This window comes from Phyllopteryx taeniolatus, chromosome 12, assembly GCF_024500385.1.
Source record: "Phyllopteryx taeniolatus isolate TA_2022b chromosome 12, UOR_Ptae_1.2, whole genome shotgun sequence".
Taxonomy (NCBI): Eukaryota; Metazoa; Chordata; class Actinopteri; order Syngnathiformes; family Syngnathidae; genus Phyllopteryx; species Phyllopteryx taeniolatus.
The window spans coordinates 19,902,109-19,917,041 of NC_084513.1; the positions used below are offsets into that span (position 1 = coordinate 19,902,109).

General features: G+C 41.5%; 1 protein-coding gene across 4 annotated transcripts in view; it reads left to right on the top strand.

Annotated features, from left to right (window-relative positions):
- Nucleotides 1–14,085, top strand: part of gsk3ba (glycogen synthase kinase 3 beta, genome duplicate a) — a 24,833-nt gene extending 10,748 nt beyond the window's left edge. Inside the window, exons 4-11 of one of the 4 annotated variants that reach the window (XM_061793032.1) lie at nt 5,427–5,537; nt 6,382–6,512; nt 6,605–6,711; nt 6,796–6,893; nt 6,975–7,082; nt 8,556–8,769; nt 9,339–9,437; nt 10,130–14,085. In XM_061793032.1, the coding sequence (XP_061649016.1) occupies nt 5,427–5,537; nt 6,382–6,512; nt 6,605–6,711; nt 6,796–6,893; nt 6,975–7,082; nt 8,556–8,769; nt 9,339–9,437; nt 10,130–10,200 (939 nt within the window). In that variant the 3' untranslated portion in view covers nt 10,201–14,085. The remainder of the gene's footprint in view (nt 1–5,426; nt 5,538–6,381; nt 6,513–6,604; nt 6,712–6,795; nt 6,894–6,974; nt 7,083–8,555; nt 8,770–9,338; nt 9,438–10,129) is intronic. The other 3 variants (XM_061793033.1, XM_061793034.1, XM_061793035.1) reach the window with 3 other exon arrangements.
- Nucleotides 14,086–14,933: the final 848 nt, after the last annotated feature.

The following is a 14,933-nucleotide window of genomic DNA, read 5'->3' on the forward strand; positions in this document are numbered from 1 at the left end:
GGACTTTAGATGTCAGATGGGCTCAAGCACAGTTTGAATGGCCTAGTTGGAGTAGTCCATAAGAGGTGGCGCTGTAGTCTGTTCATCTGTGTCAAGCAGGGGTGTGAACCCAGCTGCTACCTCTGTGTAGACTTACACCCTCATCAGCACTTGGCATAAAGGGAAGTCCCCGAATGCTTCTCGACTCGACTTGTCCGCCTTCATCGAGCGACGGTGGTCCCCTGGCGACGGCAAGGCGAGCGGGCGTCACTGGCCTCGCTGGCAAACAGTGCGCGTGTCAAATATAGACACACACATACACACACTTGCATAGAAGTTTTACCATGACGTTGACGTTAGGAATGCTTCCTTGCTACATACCTAAGCCAAAAGATGGCGGCTGGTGATTTCAAAGAGGATACCGTGCGTAGGCCCCTAGAGGCGACTGGACATGGGTCGCAGGGTCTGTTAATTATAGACCTTCCCTCCATGCCGTTATACCGTGTGTGCATTGACTGACCCGGCAAGCACAGACCATTTTTGGGATAGTCCCACACTCACTTTTAAAGATTGAATACATTTTATTTTACTGTACAGGGGCATACAAAGTCGTCACAGAGCAGATGAAGGCATGCCCAGTTACCACTGAGTGTACTTACTGTTTTTCATTTGATTGTTTTTTAATTTATAGCCGAGAAGTGTTTTTCATACAAATGTTTCTCATAATTATGAAGTTACAACTGCTTAAGTGTTGTTGAGTGATAGACTACGGTGTGTTTTGGATTTGGTTTACATAAACTGAGGCAGCTTTATTTATATTTACCTCAAAGTACCTCCACTTGCCTGGAAGGTATACGTCAGGTTGGTAAAATGTTATCGGTCTCCCAATATTGGAGCATTTTTTTCCAAGTTGGAGTACAAGACGTACATTATCGGCACAGATACTGGTAAAGGTGTGTCCTTATCTATTAAGGCTTAATCGCTGTATTGCGATATCGATAATAAGTATCCTGATCTTGTTATATAATGAGCTACTCTGCAACACCCACCCTTCCCGTGTCCCTTTGTTTCTATCCCCTTAGCGAGAGCCAGTCGCTGATTTACCGCCACGCTTCGTTTAATCGGACGTAAGTCGGAGCAAACGCTCAGCAGTAGCCAGCGTCTCTTAGCATCTTAGAAGCGCTAGAGTGGGATAACCAAGGCTCTTGTCCGATGTCATTAACTTCCTTCTTCATAGAGCCCGATTGCGCTTAAGATCTACGACCCTCGTCACCTTTTCACAGGCCTTGGCTTTGCACCACAAGGTAAAAGGTCAAATGGAGATACTGTATTAGATTTACAATTGTGTTCAGAATAAAAGCCATGTGTTTAAAATGGAGCAAATAATCACATTTATTTTGGGATTGGGAGCACAGCTTTCACCGCCATTTCTTGGTTCACCTACGTCGCAGATATTTTGTTGAATTTATCTATAGAATAGAAAGGGAAAAAAAATACAATAGAACTTTACTGTCACAGGAACAATGAAAAACCGTTAGGCTTATTTACAGAATGTTCACATTTGGGAGAATGACCATATTATGATATGGTAGTTGTGCGATTATTTATATCCGGGTAGTGCACAGATGTTTGATCAGACTGTTGTACATGCCTTGTTCATTATATTGCACTTGCATATGAGCGCTATATTGTGGGAATCTGTGGGATTGTTTTAGCAATTGTTTTTTTGGGGGGTTTGTAGAGTATACTTGCTTATTGTAATGCCCTCACATGTAGGATGAGAAAGGGGAGTTACGGCCACCAGTGCATTTTTCAGCCACTTATTGAATGCCGGGAGAAAGAAAAACACATACACACAATGAGCACACACAGCTGCTGTTGGCCACAGCTCACGACTGGAGACTCAGCAACTTGTAACACAGACTTTACAATAAGAGAGGTATTTTTTTGTCCATTGAGTTGACCAACTGCTTGGACCTGTGAACTAGTATTCCAGCCCAGGCCATGGTCTGGTGCTTGATGTGGCGTACTATAGCTTTCTGAAATACAAAAATACAGAAATAGACGATCATACGGGAGACAACCAGCTTGTAAAGATAGTTAAGTTAGTTTCAAGTTACATAGGTCATAGGTGCGTGGTTAATGAGGCCTCATACTCAATAGTTGAAAGTGGCGTCTGAGCACAGTGAGTTTTTGCGAGGGATTGTTTGCTGACATGTTGATGGCTCAGCGACAGATGTGCATGTGACAAGCTGAAGGGGGCGGGAGATAAGATAAGGACAGGGCAAGTTTGGATAAAGGTTCATGCTGGTTGCAGCTGTGTGCCAAGCAACCACAACTACTACTACTACTACTAGTACAAGTTTGGATGTGAGAGGTTTCTATGTGTGCTCAAAATTCTTTAAAATGCTGTTTTTCGAAGCGTTGAGTATTTTATTGAGAATTTTTGAAGTGATTGACTCAATGAGGTATGATGGCCATGTGACCTGACACTATAAATTGTACTCCCTCGGCTAGTAAACAGAATTGTGTTTGTGCTACAGTGCCAATAGTTAAGGTACTGATTACTGAGGAATGATATTGAAAATACTCAGAAAAGTGTTTGACTTGGACCTTGAAAAAGGCATGAACCTTGTGTGAGCACGTGTTTATGTGATCTTACGTAACCGTCGCCATGCGGCGTTCGACACGCACTGCTTTGAGACTCTCACCACTTGTATTCTATGGTTTGAACTAAGGATGGCCCTTTGAATGTGATAGTTTATTTATTTATTTATTTTTTATTTTTTGTATTTTTTTTTAACTGACACGGTTAGCTAAAAACAATCTGTAACAATGGAGCATAGAAATGGGTTTAAAGTGTAGGCACGTTACCCAGTTATGTAACCAAGAGTACATTGGTACGCCACAGCGCTGTTGTTGTTGTATGCTTTTAAGTGCTTCTCCAACAAAATGTACTTAATGTAGTGGTATCATTTACTCAGATTTCTTTCCAGAGTTAATTCACAATCTACTGGTCCATCATGCGAATTACGAAATAACAGAATCATTTTAACGGTTCAGTGTGAAAGAGGCTTGTTTGTGAAACTATGGCTGAATCTGTAGAGAAGGACCAAGTTTTTATCCTTTTTTTTGTTTTGTTTGTTGTTTTTTTTAAACTGTCATTTTCAGTGTACATTCCAAGTAACACAAATCCAATAGGAAACAGGAAACAACTTGCATGTGCAGACTCCACTAGACGCTGGGCAGTAGAAAGAAGTAAACAATTATGCATAAATACATAAATAAATAATGTCACATACTGTTTGGTTGGTCTTGGCTGACTTCTTCCCCGAATTTATTCAAATGATTGTAACCTCCACATTACACCACTGGTTGCCACCGGCAACAATTTTGCTCATTTTATGATGGCCACTCTAAAGTAGCATATTTAGGCTGTTTGTCTAGTCATTTGCTTTACGATGCATGTTTTTCAATGTGATTACTTGTTGTTTGAGCGGACACTGATGTGTGTATTCAGATTCGCATTTACGGCGCATATGCGATCTGTATGTTTACGCTGCTCTTAGATTGGTGTACATCCAACACATTTTTATCCACATTTGGAAGAGGCCTGATTCCAATATTAAGCTACTTGATTCCATGTGTTTTTTATTTTTTATTTTTTATTTATTTTTATTTATTCTGCCATGGCACGTATTCAAATTGTGTCAGTAAAGAGCCAAAATCTGAGATCCTATGTAATGTCGCCACATTACACGGGATGCTGTCGACTTCTATGTGTCGTATTTCCATTTCACACAACATCGCGTGGTGACGCTTGGTGCTGGACAGGTGTGTGAGCACCTACGCCAGCAAATTGACGTCTGCATTATTTAACGGAGGCGGGCCAATCAGGTCGCCGCCTGGCTACAACCTACTGGAATCCAGCCAAGGTAGTGGCTTTGTAGCCAGGCAGGAAGTGAATCATCGCTGTTGCTAGGCTAAATATAGCTCGAGTTGCACTCGCGGGAGGTAGGGTGGGCTCTCTAGTAGTGGCAAACGTTATCAATGGGTTTCTGCAACACACACACACACACACACACAAATGCACAGAGTGCAATGGGGTGACTCCATAGGAATGTTCAGCTGAAGACACCAGAGGGCTGAAAGCTGTTTGGGAAATGATGCTCATCATTGCTGTCTGGTCCCCTTAGTGCGGTCCATCCTCGTCGGTAACCGTGTTTCTGTCTTTTTGGCCAACTGCAAGAGGATCCCAGCTGGCAGCTGCTATTACAAAGTACATTCTTCTGCTGACACGAGTTGGGAGGCCCCCGTTTGAGCATTGAAAAGGGGGCATGGACACTCATTCTCAAGATGATTTGATTGAATCAGATTTTCATTTGTCAGACGGCTTCACTGATATGGTTGATGGGATGCAAAATATGTTATTGTCCATCTGGGATCGAAAAGCAAAACTGTCACAACTAGATTGGCACAGGGCTTCGACGGTTGAGAACAGTCTGGACATACTGTACGACCTTTCGAGGTCACGAACAGCGTGCCATGAACTGCGTTGCGCAACGGTGTAAAAGGCAAGCTCAGTTACTGCCATACATTTGATTGTTTTACATTTATGAACTGGAATGATTTTTCATACAATCATTTATTGTAATTATAACTTTAACACGACGTTAGCGTAGCTTAGTGATAGCCTACGGACGTATTGTTATTTACATACAAATTTGGGTTACGTCGCTGCTACAGGGGCAGAACACTGTGGTAAACCCGAGGACCCCCTGAGAACAGTAAGAACTGGAGGACACGCTCAGGAATACATTATGGACATCTACCAGTTGCAATGCATTTCTAGTTGGCTTTGTAGAAGCAGGATTCTTGATCGTCTACTGATGGCAGCTGATGCACGTCACGATGATCATTTGCAGTCTTAGCTTACAGAATTAGACGTAGTTTCATCAGCCTAGGCGCAGGCCGAACTCCATTCAGAAGCGAAGGGAAAAGGAAGTAGTCCCAGAATAAAGGAGCGGCCCCTGTGTCTCTTCAGGGTCAGCGTGCTCCAGAATAGAACGTGCACAAACCCGCCCTCCTCCAAGGAGGAAATGATATCAATGTCTGCGGTCCTTGCCGGAGTACAGGACGCTGTGACGCATGTGTGTGTGTGTGTGTGTGTGTGTGTTTCCTGCCCTGGAAGAGGGGCAGGGGGGTCAACCCTATACAATGGACCCCCAGTTCGACTTTGGAGGGGAAAATGTCATCTCTATCAGCGCTAAAGCAGCTCCATTCATCAGGAGACGACGTCTTATGAGCCCTCGAGAGGGCAAGGGGGCACAGACGCGTGAAATAGCATTTTGAGGGTCACTCAATGACGTGTATGTGCATCACAGTTGTGTGATTTACAATTATACTTTGTGTGTAAATGATTTTGCATCTGTGCTCCTAACTAACAGAAAGATGAATTGTACCTAAACCTGGTCCTGGACTACGTTCCTGAGACAGTCTACAGAGTGGCCAGACACTACAGCCGAGCCAAACAGACCCTGCCCATGGTTTATGTCAAGGTACTTACTGTATGTGATGTCTCCGTACCTCAGCAGCTTATCCAAGGTGGCCCAGAAGTTTTTTACATTTGATATATGAAGATCTGCGTAACTAAGTGTCCCAGGCAAGTGAAATGGAATTGGCTTCATGTTGAAGAAAAAAAAAAAAATCCCAACAATTTATTCAAATGGATATAGATTTTATAACCAATTTGTGATATGATATAATCCTTGATCCCTGGGGTATTTTGAAGAAAGCACGTCACAGAAATGTTAAGACATCTGGGAACTGGAGGCGGGGACCAACAGCGCGGTTTTAGGGCCACGGTTCAGTACCACCCTTGGCACGTGTTTTGTGCATAAAGAGAACACCTTTTGTGACAGTATAAGTACAAATGACGTATAACAAATTAAAACAAAACAGTCGAATGGTCAAGTTTTCAGTAAGCCACCAAACCACACGTCTTCGACTACACAAATGCTACATAGATTGTTGTCTTGTGTTTATCTTCAGTGGCACGGTAGGTGTGACACTTGTTTTTTCTGTGGTGCTACTTTTTCGAGTCGCTTGACTGATGTGTGTCCACCAAGCGTTATATCACGATACGAACACAGAAAAAGCTTGGTCACATGCCTGATCTAATGATGAACCCCGATAAAAGAGCTGAATCAGCAATGGTGCCTCTAAAAAGACAATCATTTTGATTGACATGGCAGAGAAGTTTATAATAATAGCGGCAACATTTCGATTGCAACTCCTGTATTGGATCTCATTACATTGTGTAATGTTATGGCCGGGAAGTTTGCGTCATTGCTTCGTTTCGTCTTAATGCGTGTGTGTGTGTGTGTGTGTGTCCGTTTGCAGCTTTACATGTACCAGCTCTTCCGAAGTCTGGCCTACATCCATTCGTTCGGCATCTGCCATCGGGACATCAAGCCTCAGAACTTGCTGCTGGATCCCGAGACGGCCGTGCTGAAACTTTGCGACTTTGGCAGGTGAGACGCTGCGCTCGTCTGACCCTCTGACCTTTCCGCTCGGCAGAATAGTTCAGCGGTACTTTTCTTTTTTTTTTTTTTTTTCTGCTTAGCGCCAAGCAGCTTGTCCGCGGCGAGCCCAACGTGTCCTACATCTGCTCTCGCTACTATCGAGCCCCCGAGCTCATCTTTGGGGCCACTGACTACACCTCCAGCATAGGTAAACTCCACCCCTCCTGTTGCTGTTTTCATTGATATGCTTTCTCGCTCTTTTCCTTCAATTTGAATTGTACCTTCTCTTCAGATGTGTGGTCAGCAGGCTGCGTGCTAGCAGAGCTGTTGCTTGGACAACCAATCTTCCCCGGTGACAGCGGAGTGGATCAATTGGTTGAAATTATCAAGGTAATGTAACTGCGAGCAGTTAAAAGTCACGAGCCACCAATCCCCGTTCTTGTCACTGAACATTTCACCTGTTCCTTCCAGGTTCTCGGCACACCGACCCGGGAACAAATCCGTGAGATGAACCCCAACTACACAGAGTTCAAATTCCCCCAGATCAAGGCCCATCCTTGGACTAAGGTGAGTCCACAGGTACAGGAGCCCTTTTTATTCTCTAATATACCACTTCATACATAAGTGTTGTCATTACACTCAATGTGGGGCGGCTTGATTTTGGTAGTTGGGCGAAACAAAATTGGGAACCGTATAATCATCCTCCACCGAATCGGGTAGGCGGGCTACTGTCAAACTCGCCAGGCGGTCGTTTCCGCTGTGGAGCTGGTAGCGACGGGCTTATTTTTCGAAATAGGGCTTGAGTTTGACCCAAAACGGGCGGAAATCGAAAATCCAATAGTGTCATGGCGCTCGACTGGCATTGCTTGAGTTAAAAAAAAAACTATGGAAGTTGTAGATAAAAGTCAAGATTGCTGTCTTTGTGGATACGTGTGCACGGACTTTGCTGTTGTGAAAAGAGGCAACAATAGTAATATGGGAAGATGACATTGGTGCCAAAATTAGCACAAATCTGTAGACAAATAGAAGCACATGTTGTATGAACAATATTGCTCTTCTGTCTTTTCCCTTGAACCTTTTTTGCAAATAAAGCAAACAAATAAGGAACATAAGGCTTTTACATGGATTTTGCGTCTGTTAACAAGCCAATCTAAATGGGTAGTCACTAGTGTTTTTTACAGGGTCAATGAATCAATCAATATTTTATCATAATACAGCACCTTTCATGCAAAAAAACAAAAATGCACAGTTAACAATCAGCAAAAACAAATGCACATCAGGTATAAAAACAAGGTAGTCAGAATCAGTCGAAAGCTAAATTAAAGAGGTGAGCCTCCTCTTGAAGAACACATGCGTATTGATAATACGGGCGATACATTTACATATTGAAGAGACACGTTTTTTTTATTTTTTTTTATTCATTTATGTAATTACATTTATATTAAATTATGAAATAAAACATGTAAAATCAAAATGATATAGATCATTTAACATGTATTTATTTTTACGAAATAATTGGTTAATTTATTTATTGTACCTCATAAAATAATAAATAGTGAAACAAAATTACAACTAGTCTCCAGGCCAGTGACTCTGTGACTGTCCTGGCTCAGTTGTTCTGTTTTCGAGTACCACCTAAAAAAAGTACCGAGTACCACCTTCATGACCAACATTAAAATACAGTAGCATGGCAGGCCGAAGTTTTCATCAATAACGAGACCGTTGAAAAGCGTATTTGAATATTACTGTAAGCCACTGTAACATGACTAAGATTTGGAACATTAACACTGCGCTTGAATATCGGGAAAAAGAGATGAAATGCAAACTGAACTGAACTGAACTTAAAAGTTAAATACAATACTTCGGGAGTTGTTCTTGGACCTACCACAAGAGGGAGCCAGCGTACCACACTTTGAGAATCAGAATCATCGTTATTTGCGCCGCCCGAGTTGGACCGCCGCCTCAGATTGCCTTGTAATGCTTTGTTTGTGCCCATGAAACAGAAATATGCCGTTGTGTTTTTTTTGACTTGTGTGTGTGATCACTGTACAGACGTCTGTGTGTGCGATGGGTGTGCAGGTGTTCCGGCCGCGTACGCCCCCCGAGGCCATCGCCCTGTGCTCGCGCCTGCTGGAGTACACGCCCACCGCGCGGCTCACGCCCCTCGAGGCCTGCGCGCACTCTTTCTTCGACGAGCTGCGCGACCCCAACGTCAAGCTGCCCAACGGCCGCGAGAAGCCCTCCCTTTTCAATTTCACCACCCAAGGTCGGCGAGATTCCTTCTCCACTTTTAACACCATTATTCCGATCAGCACCGAATGCTAATGTAGCGCTTGAAAATGCGTTCATCTCATAGTTTGCTTTAACTTTTTGTAGCATTCCATCCATCCAATGTAAATCTCAATGAATTAGAAAATTGTGGAAAAGTTCATGCATTTCACTAGTTCAGTTCGAAAAGTGGCACTCAAATTTTAGGCAGAGTGATTGAAAACTAACTTCCTATTTTAAAATACTGCTACTTAAATTATCATACATTAAAGAACAAACAAAAAAATGGAGAAGAAAAGTTATGGATTAGATTTTCATACATTAAAGAAGTACAAACAAATGGAGAAAAAAATACAGCGGTTTTAATCATTTTTAAAAATGATTGACTTTTTAATTACCCTGTAGATTCATTCAATCAATATTTTTCTGAAGACTAATTTCTTAATTAGGTTTGTGACAGACTGCGGTGCGTTCCAACTAACGTCCAAATTGGGGTTACGTCGCCAGCGCAAGAACGGAATTCTGAGCGAGGACCCGCCATAATACGTGTTGTCTATTTTCTCTCAGAACTGTCAAGTAATCCGTCTTTGGCGTCTATACTCATCCCCGCTCATGCTCGCAGTCAGGCCGCCGCCTCCACCCCAACCAACGCCGCTGCCAACACGGGTAAGAGCCACGCCGCCCTCCAGCTGCCCAGTTGCTCCGCTCGAACTTTGAGCATTTATTCATCCGCGCCTTTCAAACACGAGTCGCTGAAGTGCGCGTTCGCAATGCAGTCGGGGCTTCCCTCATCTCAGATAACGAGATGTACGGCGATGTCAGCGTGACAGCAAAAATAACTTTTTACGCAAAGTCTTGGGTGTTGAACTTCGCGATCTCCTTACACGTAGCGGCATTCCGCCTCGGATGGTTGCAAATTTAACATTGTACGTCAGTAGCTTAAATGCAGGACAGCGAGCTAGTTGAAAGAGGGGGGGGGGGAAAAAAAAAAAAAAAAAAGGCATCTTCGATCAGTAATTTAGTTTTGGTCGTAGGCCGTTGCAGAATATCCCGCTTGGCGATTATAGGAAGTAGTGAGGTGCTGTTTTGGACACTTTTGAAGGCTTCGTTGCCTCCTTGACGAGCTTGTCTGTGAGTCACACTTTTCACATTCCTGTCCTCTTGCCGGCCGTTGTTGAGGATTTGAAGTAGGCAAAAAGCGTAGTTTATCCTTTTCGTGTTTGTTGAACGGACTTTTCTTGCGTAATGCTTGAAACTACGACGTTTTGCTGAGCATGTTGGTCCCTTTCCCGCTGTGCGCTGTTTGAAATGTTGCTCAGCTGACTCAAAATGTCGACACGGCCACCTTGTGTCCGCAGACGGCGGCAGCACGGAGCGAGTCCCCAACACCACCGCCGCCTCGGCTTCCGCCTCCAACTCCGCTTCCTGAGCACCGCTGCCACCTTCCGCCCGATCTCTGCCCTCAGCCTGTGACCCCCCCCTCCCCCAAGTTGGTGTTTCGGCCAGTGCGACAGGCTACAACCACAAACAAAAATCTGCCTTTTACCTCCCCCGCGAGCCCCCTCCACAGGCCCGCCACCCAGTCGTCGGTGGGTCGTCTGTCCGTGGGCCCAAAGTAGCCACAGGTGTGTGAACTCAAGATAAACATACACACACACACACACACAACGCTTGTCTGCTAATGTTTTCCAGGACGATTGTATGTATTTAAAAAAATAAATCAATAAAAAAAATCTGAAGCCGCCGCCCCCCAGCCCCCCCAATTTACGGCATCCTCACCGCCCCAATTCTTCTTAATACTTTTCTTCCTATATAGTGCATGGCCTGAGAATGGTTAGGGGACGGGGGTGCCTGGGTTGGGTGGGGTGCAGTCAAGGCATGAGGTTCGTGCAAGCGTGTACACGCACACACACGCACACACACACACACACACACACACGAATGCATGTGCAAAGAAGCAAATCCAGATGGGAATTTTTTTTTCCTTCAGCCAGGGGTTGTTTTTAAAATGCTTAGCAAGCCGTTTTACTCAATTTTGTTTTAAAATATTTTTCTACCCGCTTCGGGCAATTTTTTTTTTTTTTTTTTTTTGTGTCGGATGTGACATGTTTATCTGGTCCTGTGTGCTTGTATAATATATACATATTAAAAAAAATGCATTACATACACAGTTTATATATTACTTTTCTTTATGTATAAAAAGTATATATAGATATATGTATATTAACTACCATGGTTCACAAGTCCGTTAATGGGTGAGCTCTTATCCGTCACGGGCGGCGGCAATATTTGCTGCTGACGACAAACAATAGAAATAGACCACGTGATTTTTTTATTTTTTATTTTTATTTTTTAAATTTTTTTTCTCCCCCCTCTCATGGTTTGGCTGTTTTTGCTCTCTTTTGCCCCCTTTTCCATTTGTCATCTTTATTGAAGCTGTAGCTCTGGGTGGGGAACCTCTCTGCATATAACAGCTTGCCATGTTCAAAATGCAAATTCAGTGACATGAAAAATGTTTACACCACAATGTTGACAATTATAATAATAAATGAGTTAGATTGGTGCATCATATATTTTTTTTTATAATTTTGTTTTAGTAGGGCCTCCTTCAGACAATTATGAAAACTAAAATATTGGACCAACTAAAATGGCAGTTGGTTGGAAAATCTACAATGGATTCTCATAATATAACCTAAAATGGTTTGGAATACATCAAATTAACACTGATTGGACATAAAATGACCTAAGGTAGGGGGAAAACTTAAATGGTCCACTGATTGGACAAACTAAAATCAAAACTAGAATGGAAAAATACAAAATAACCCCTGGTTGGAAAAAACAAAATGGACTCTGATACGTCAAACTAAACGAGCCCATGATTGGACAAACTAAAGGCCCCTGAAAAGGTTCCCCACCCATCCCCATGGAGTCCTTTTTTTAACCACTAAGATGTTCCCTTAGCGTCCTACTGCGTTTGCTAGTCCGGCAAAGCGTCGTCTTCTTAACGGATAACACTCACTACACGCAAAAAAAAAAAAAAAAAAAAAAAAGAAAGAAAGGAAAAAAATCTGAAATTGTACATACAGTATAAATGCTCCTCACCAAAAGTCATTTTTACATCGGTTTTCTTTTTCTGTTATGTACATATGCAGACCCATGTACTGTTTCAAAAGGAGAAGAAAAAAAAAAAAAAAAGAAGAAAAAAAACAACAACAATGGCAGAATCAGGGCAAATGTTGAGTGGTGGATGGATATTTTCGATGATCTTTATCCAATGTTGACCTGTACAGTACAGTAGATGATCTTCTTGTAATGACAACTAGTCATGTATAGTGTAACTATAGTTTGGAGTGCCTTTGCTTTCATACACCTTCGCCTTGTGGCCACCCTCTCCAGTAATTGTGACTCGTCCCCTTTTCCCTTTGGTGCTGTTGAATGTCTCCCCCCCCCCCCCCCCCCCCCCCAGCCGCCCTACACACACTTAACTGTAATATACAGATTGTTGATTGACTGTTAATAGCAAGGTTAGTTTCTTTTTAGTGTTTATTTTGACCAGTTTTATCTGGGACAAGCACACAAGCAGGCAGCACCGCAGTAGTCATCGCACGGACCTCAAATGAAGCTTTTTGACAACACACACACACACACGCACACACACACAAAAAGCCCTGTACATATTGTGAAATGCAGTACAGTGTTACGAAGGAGTATTAGGGCCATGCTGAAAGAAGGAAAGAAAACAATAAAAATGTCCACTCGTGAAGAATGTTTTTGAGGGGGGGGGGATCATCATTGTATGAGGATATTGTTATAATATTACCAGAAAATTATTATTATTATTTTTTTTTTTTAAATGAAAGTGCTGTACAGTATTTATTATGTACTGTATGAGGGCCACACAAAAGTGATAGAATTCCAAAGAAGCGAAACGTGACTGAAGACACAATTTTACCAGATCCAAGTGGAACTATTTTGGGGGGGAAAGTCAGAATTATACAAGAGTAAAGTTATAGTATTACGAGAATATTTTTTAAGTTGGAACATTATGAGCTAGAAATGAAGACTGTTGACGAGCTAACCGTTCAAGCACAAGCTTGACAAAAATGTAAAAAAAAAACAAAAAAACATAACATTAGAACTTTCTCCCTTTAGCATTACAAATAATTCTCATAAATTACAATGCAAACATTTAATAATTGTTGTACTCATAATCGCTCAAGGTTAAAATGACTTTATTCTCGTAAATTACAACATTCCGACAACAGTGAAAAGTGACAAAAATTAAGATGACTACTTAAGCTGTAACAGTACAACTTCATTCTTGTAATTGGCTAACTTTATTGTTTTAACAATTATACACCTTTATCCTCGTATCATCTCACCTTTTTCTCATGTTACCATTTTTTTCCTCTCCTCATAATATTAAAACTTGTGTCATTATGACTTAATTCTCATAATATTCTATCTTTATTGTTGTAACATTATGCCTTATCCTTTCTATCATTGCAATGATATCTTGATGCTCGTTGTTAATTACAATTAAGATGGCAACTTAATTGTTGTACCATTAAGTTTTTTTCATAAGATTACCACTTCAGTCTGATAGATAACAACTTTATTCTTGTATTGTTGCAACTTAATTCTCTCAATAGTCCAACTTCATTTTAATAAGAGTGCAACTGCTGGTACTTAATTGTCTAATGTTGACTATCATGTTCTCGCAACGTTACGACTTATTTCGTGTTATATTACCGTTGATTTTCCCCCCTAATAGTTCTTGTGTTGGTTCTTGGAGGTAACAATGTGGATATGTTTTCCTTTTCCTGTATGTCTTGACATATTTGGGAAAGATTAGTCCAGTATTCAGTAGCACCTAAGGGTTCGAGTCATGCGACATCTCTCCCGCCTGCTGTAATTTTGCATCCACGAACATGTTGCAGCCCTCAAACTTCTCTCTCTCCTAAACACCCACTCCCATAAAAACACCATAAAGATTGCCCCAAAAAATAGCAAGTGGAGATGCTCTTGTTTCATGGTAGCGTAGCACAATGTGCTAACTGGGTTCAAGAAAAGAGAATTGTTGAAAAGACTCCAAATAAACAACAACAAAACATCCCATATAACAGTACAGTACTACTACTTGAATGACTTTGTTTGTGACTGAACATTTTTATTTCATTTGTTTGTTTTCTTTGGTTCTGTGAAATTATGCTAAATGTGCGCCTGTGTAAATATTCCCTCTGCGTGCTCTGAGGAATAGTTCCCTGGTACTGTAATTTGCATTAAATAAAGAGTAGGATAGCCTGGAAATGAACACACTTCTTCGTTTGTCTTTATTTTGTCAACAAGCCTTTGTTTCCTAAAAAAAAATAAACACAATTTTCATTTTGTTTTGTTCCAGGGTTCCTATGAAAGTATGGAATTTGATTTCATACATGTCCAGGTCTGGAAAAGTATGGAAAAATGATTCATGTTTTCAAGAATCTTGTTCTTGCTCTATATTCTAAAACAAAAAAAAGTATTTTCTTTGCGCTTGGAAGCGCAGCTACAATGTTTGTGTGAGAACACACAGTATTGGTTTTGGTGAATACTTGATTCTGATTGGCTCAGAAAATTCCATCGGTGTACATTCTCAGCTGATAATGTACAGCCTTCAAACGCCCAAAAGTAGTTGCTGTCAAAAAAAAATCGTGACATTGTTTCCAAATAAATGTTTTAAATGTAATCATTTTATTTGGTCGCGACTGGGACGCTGCTGAGGAAATGAAGAGACAAGAAGCGGCACAAAGAGTTAACGCCGTAAGATTGAAATCAACTCGCAGACGAGAAGGATGAAATCAAAAACGGACAAATGTTTTGAACACACGGGTAACATACACAAAATATGGGGAATTAAGAGGTAGGGTCAAAATTTGGGTTTAAAGAGTTTTAGGGTTGATTAGTGTTTCAAAACAACGTTGGGATTTCAAATTTGGGTTCAAAGATTTATGGTTTGAAATTAGGGTTAAAAACAGGATTAGGGTTTCAAGACAAGGTTAGGGTTTCAAATTAGGTTGAATAACAATTAGGGTTAGGGTTTCAAAGTAGGGTTTCAAGACAGGGTTATGGTTTTAAATCAGGTTTAGGGTTTCAAAACGAGGTTAGCATTTCAAATTAGGATTT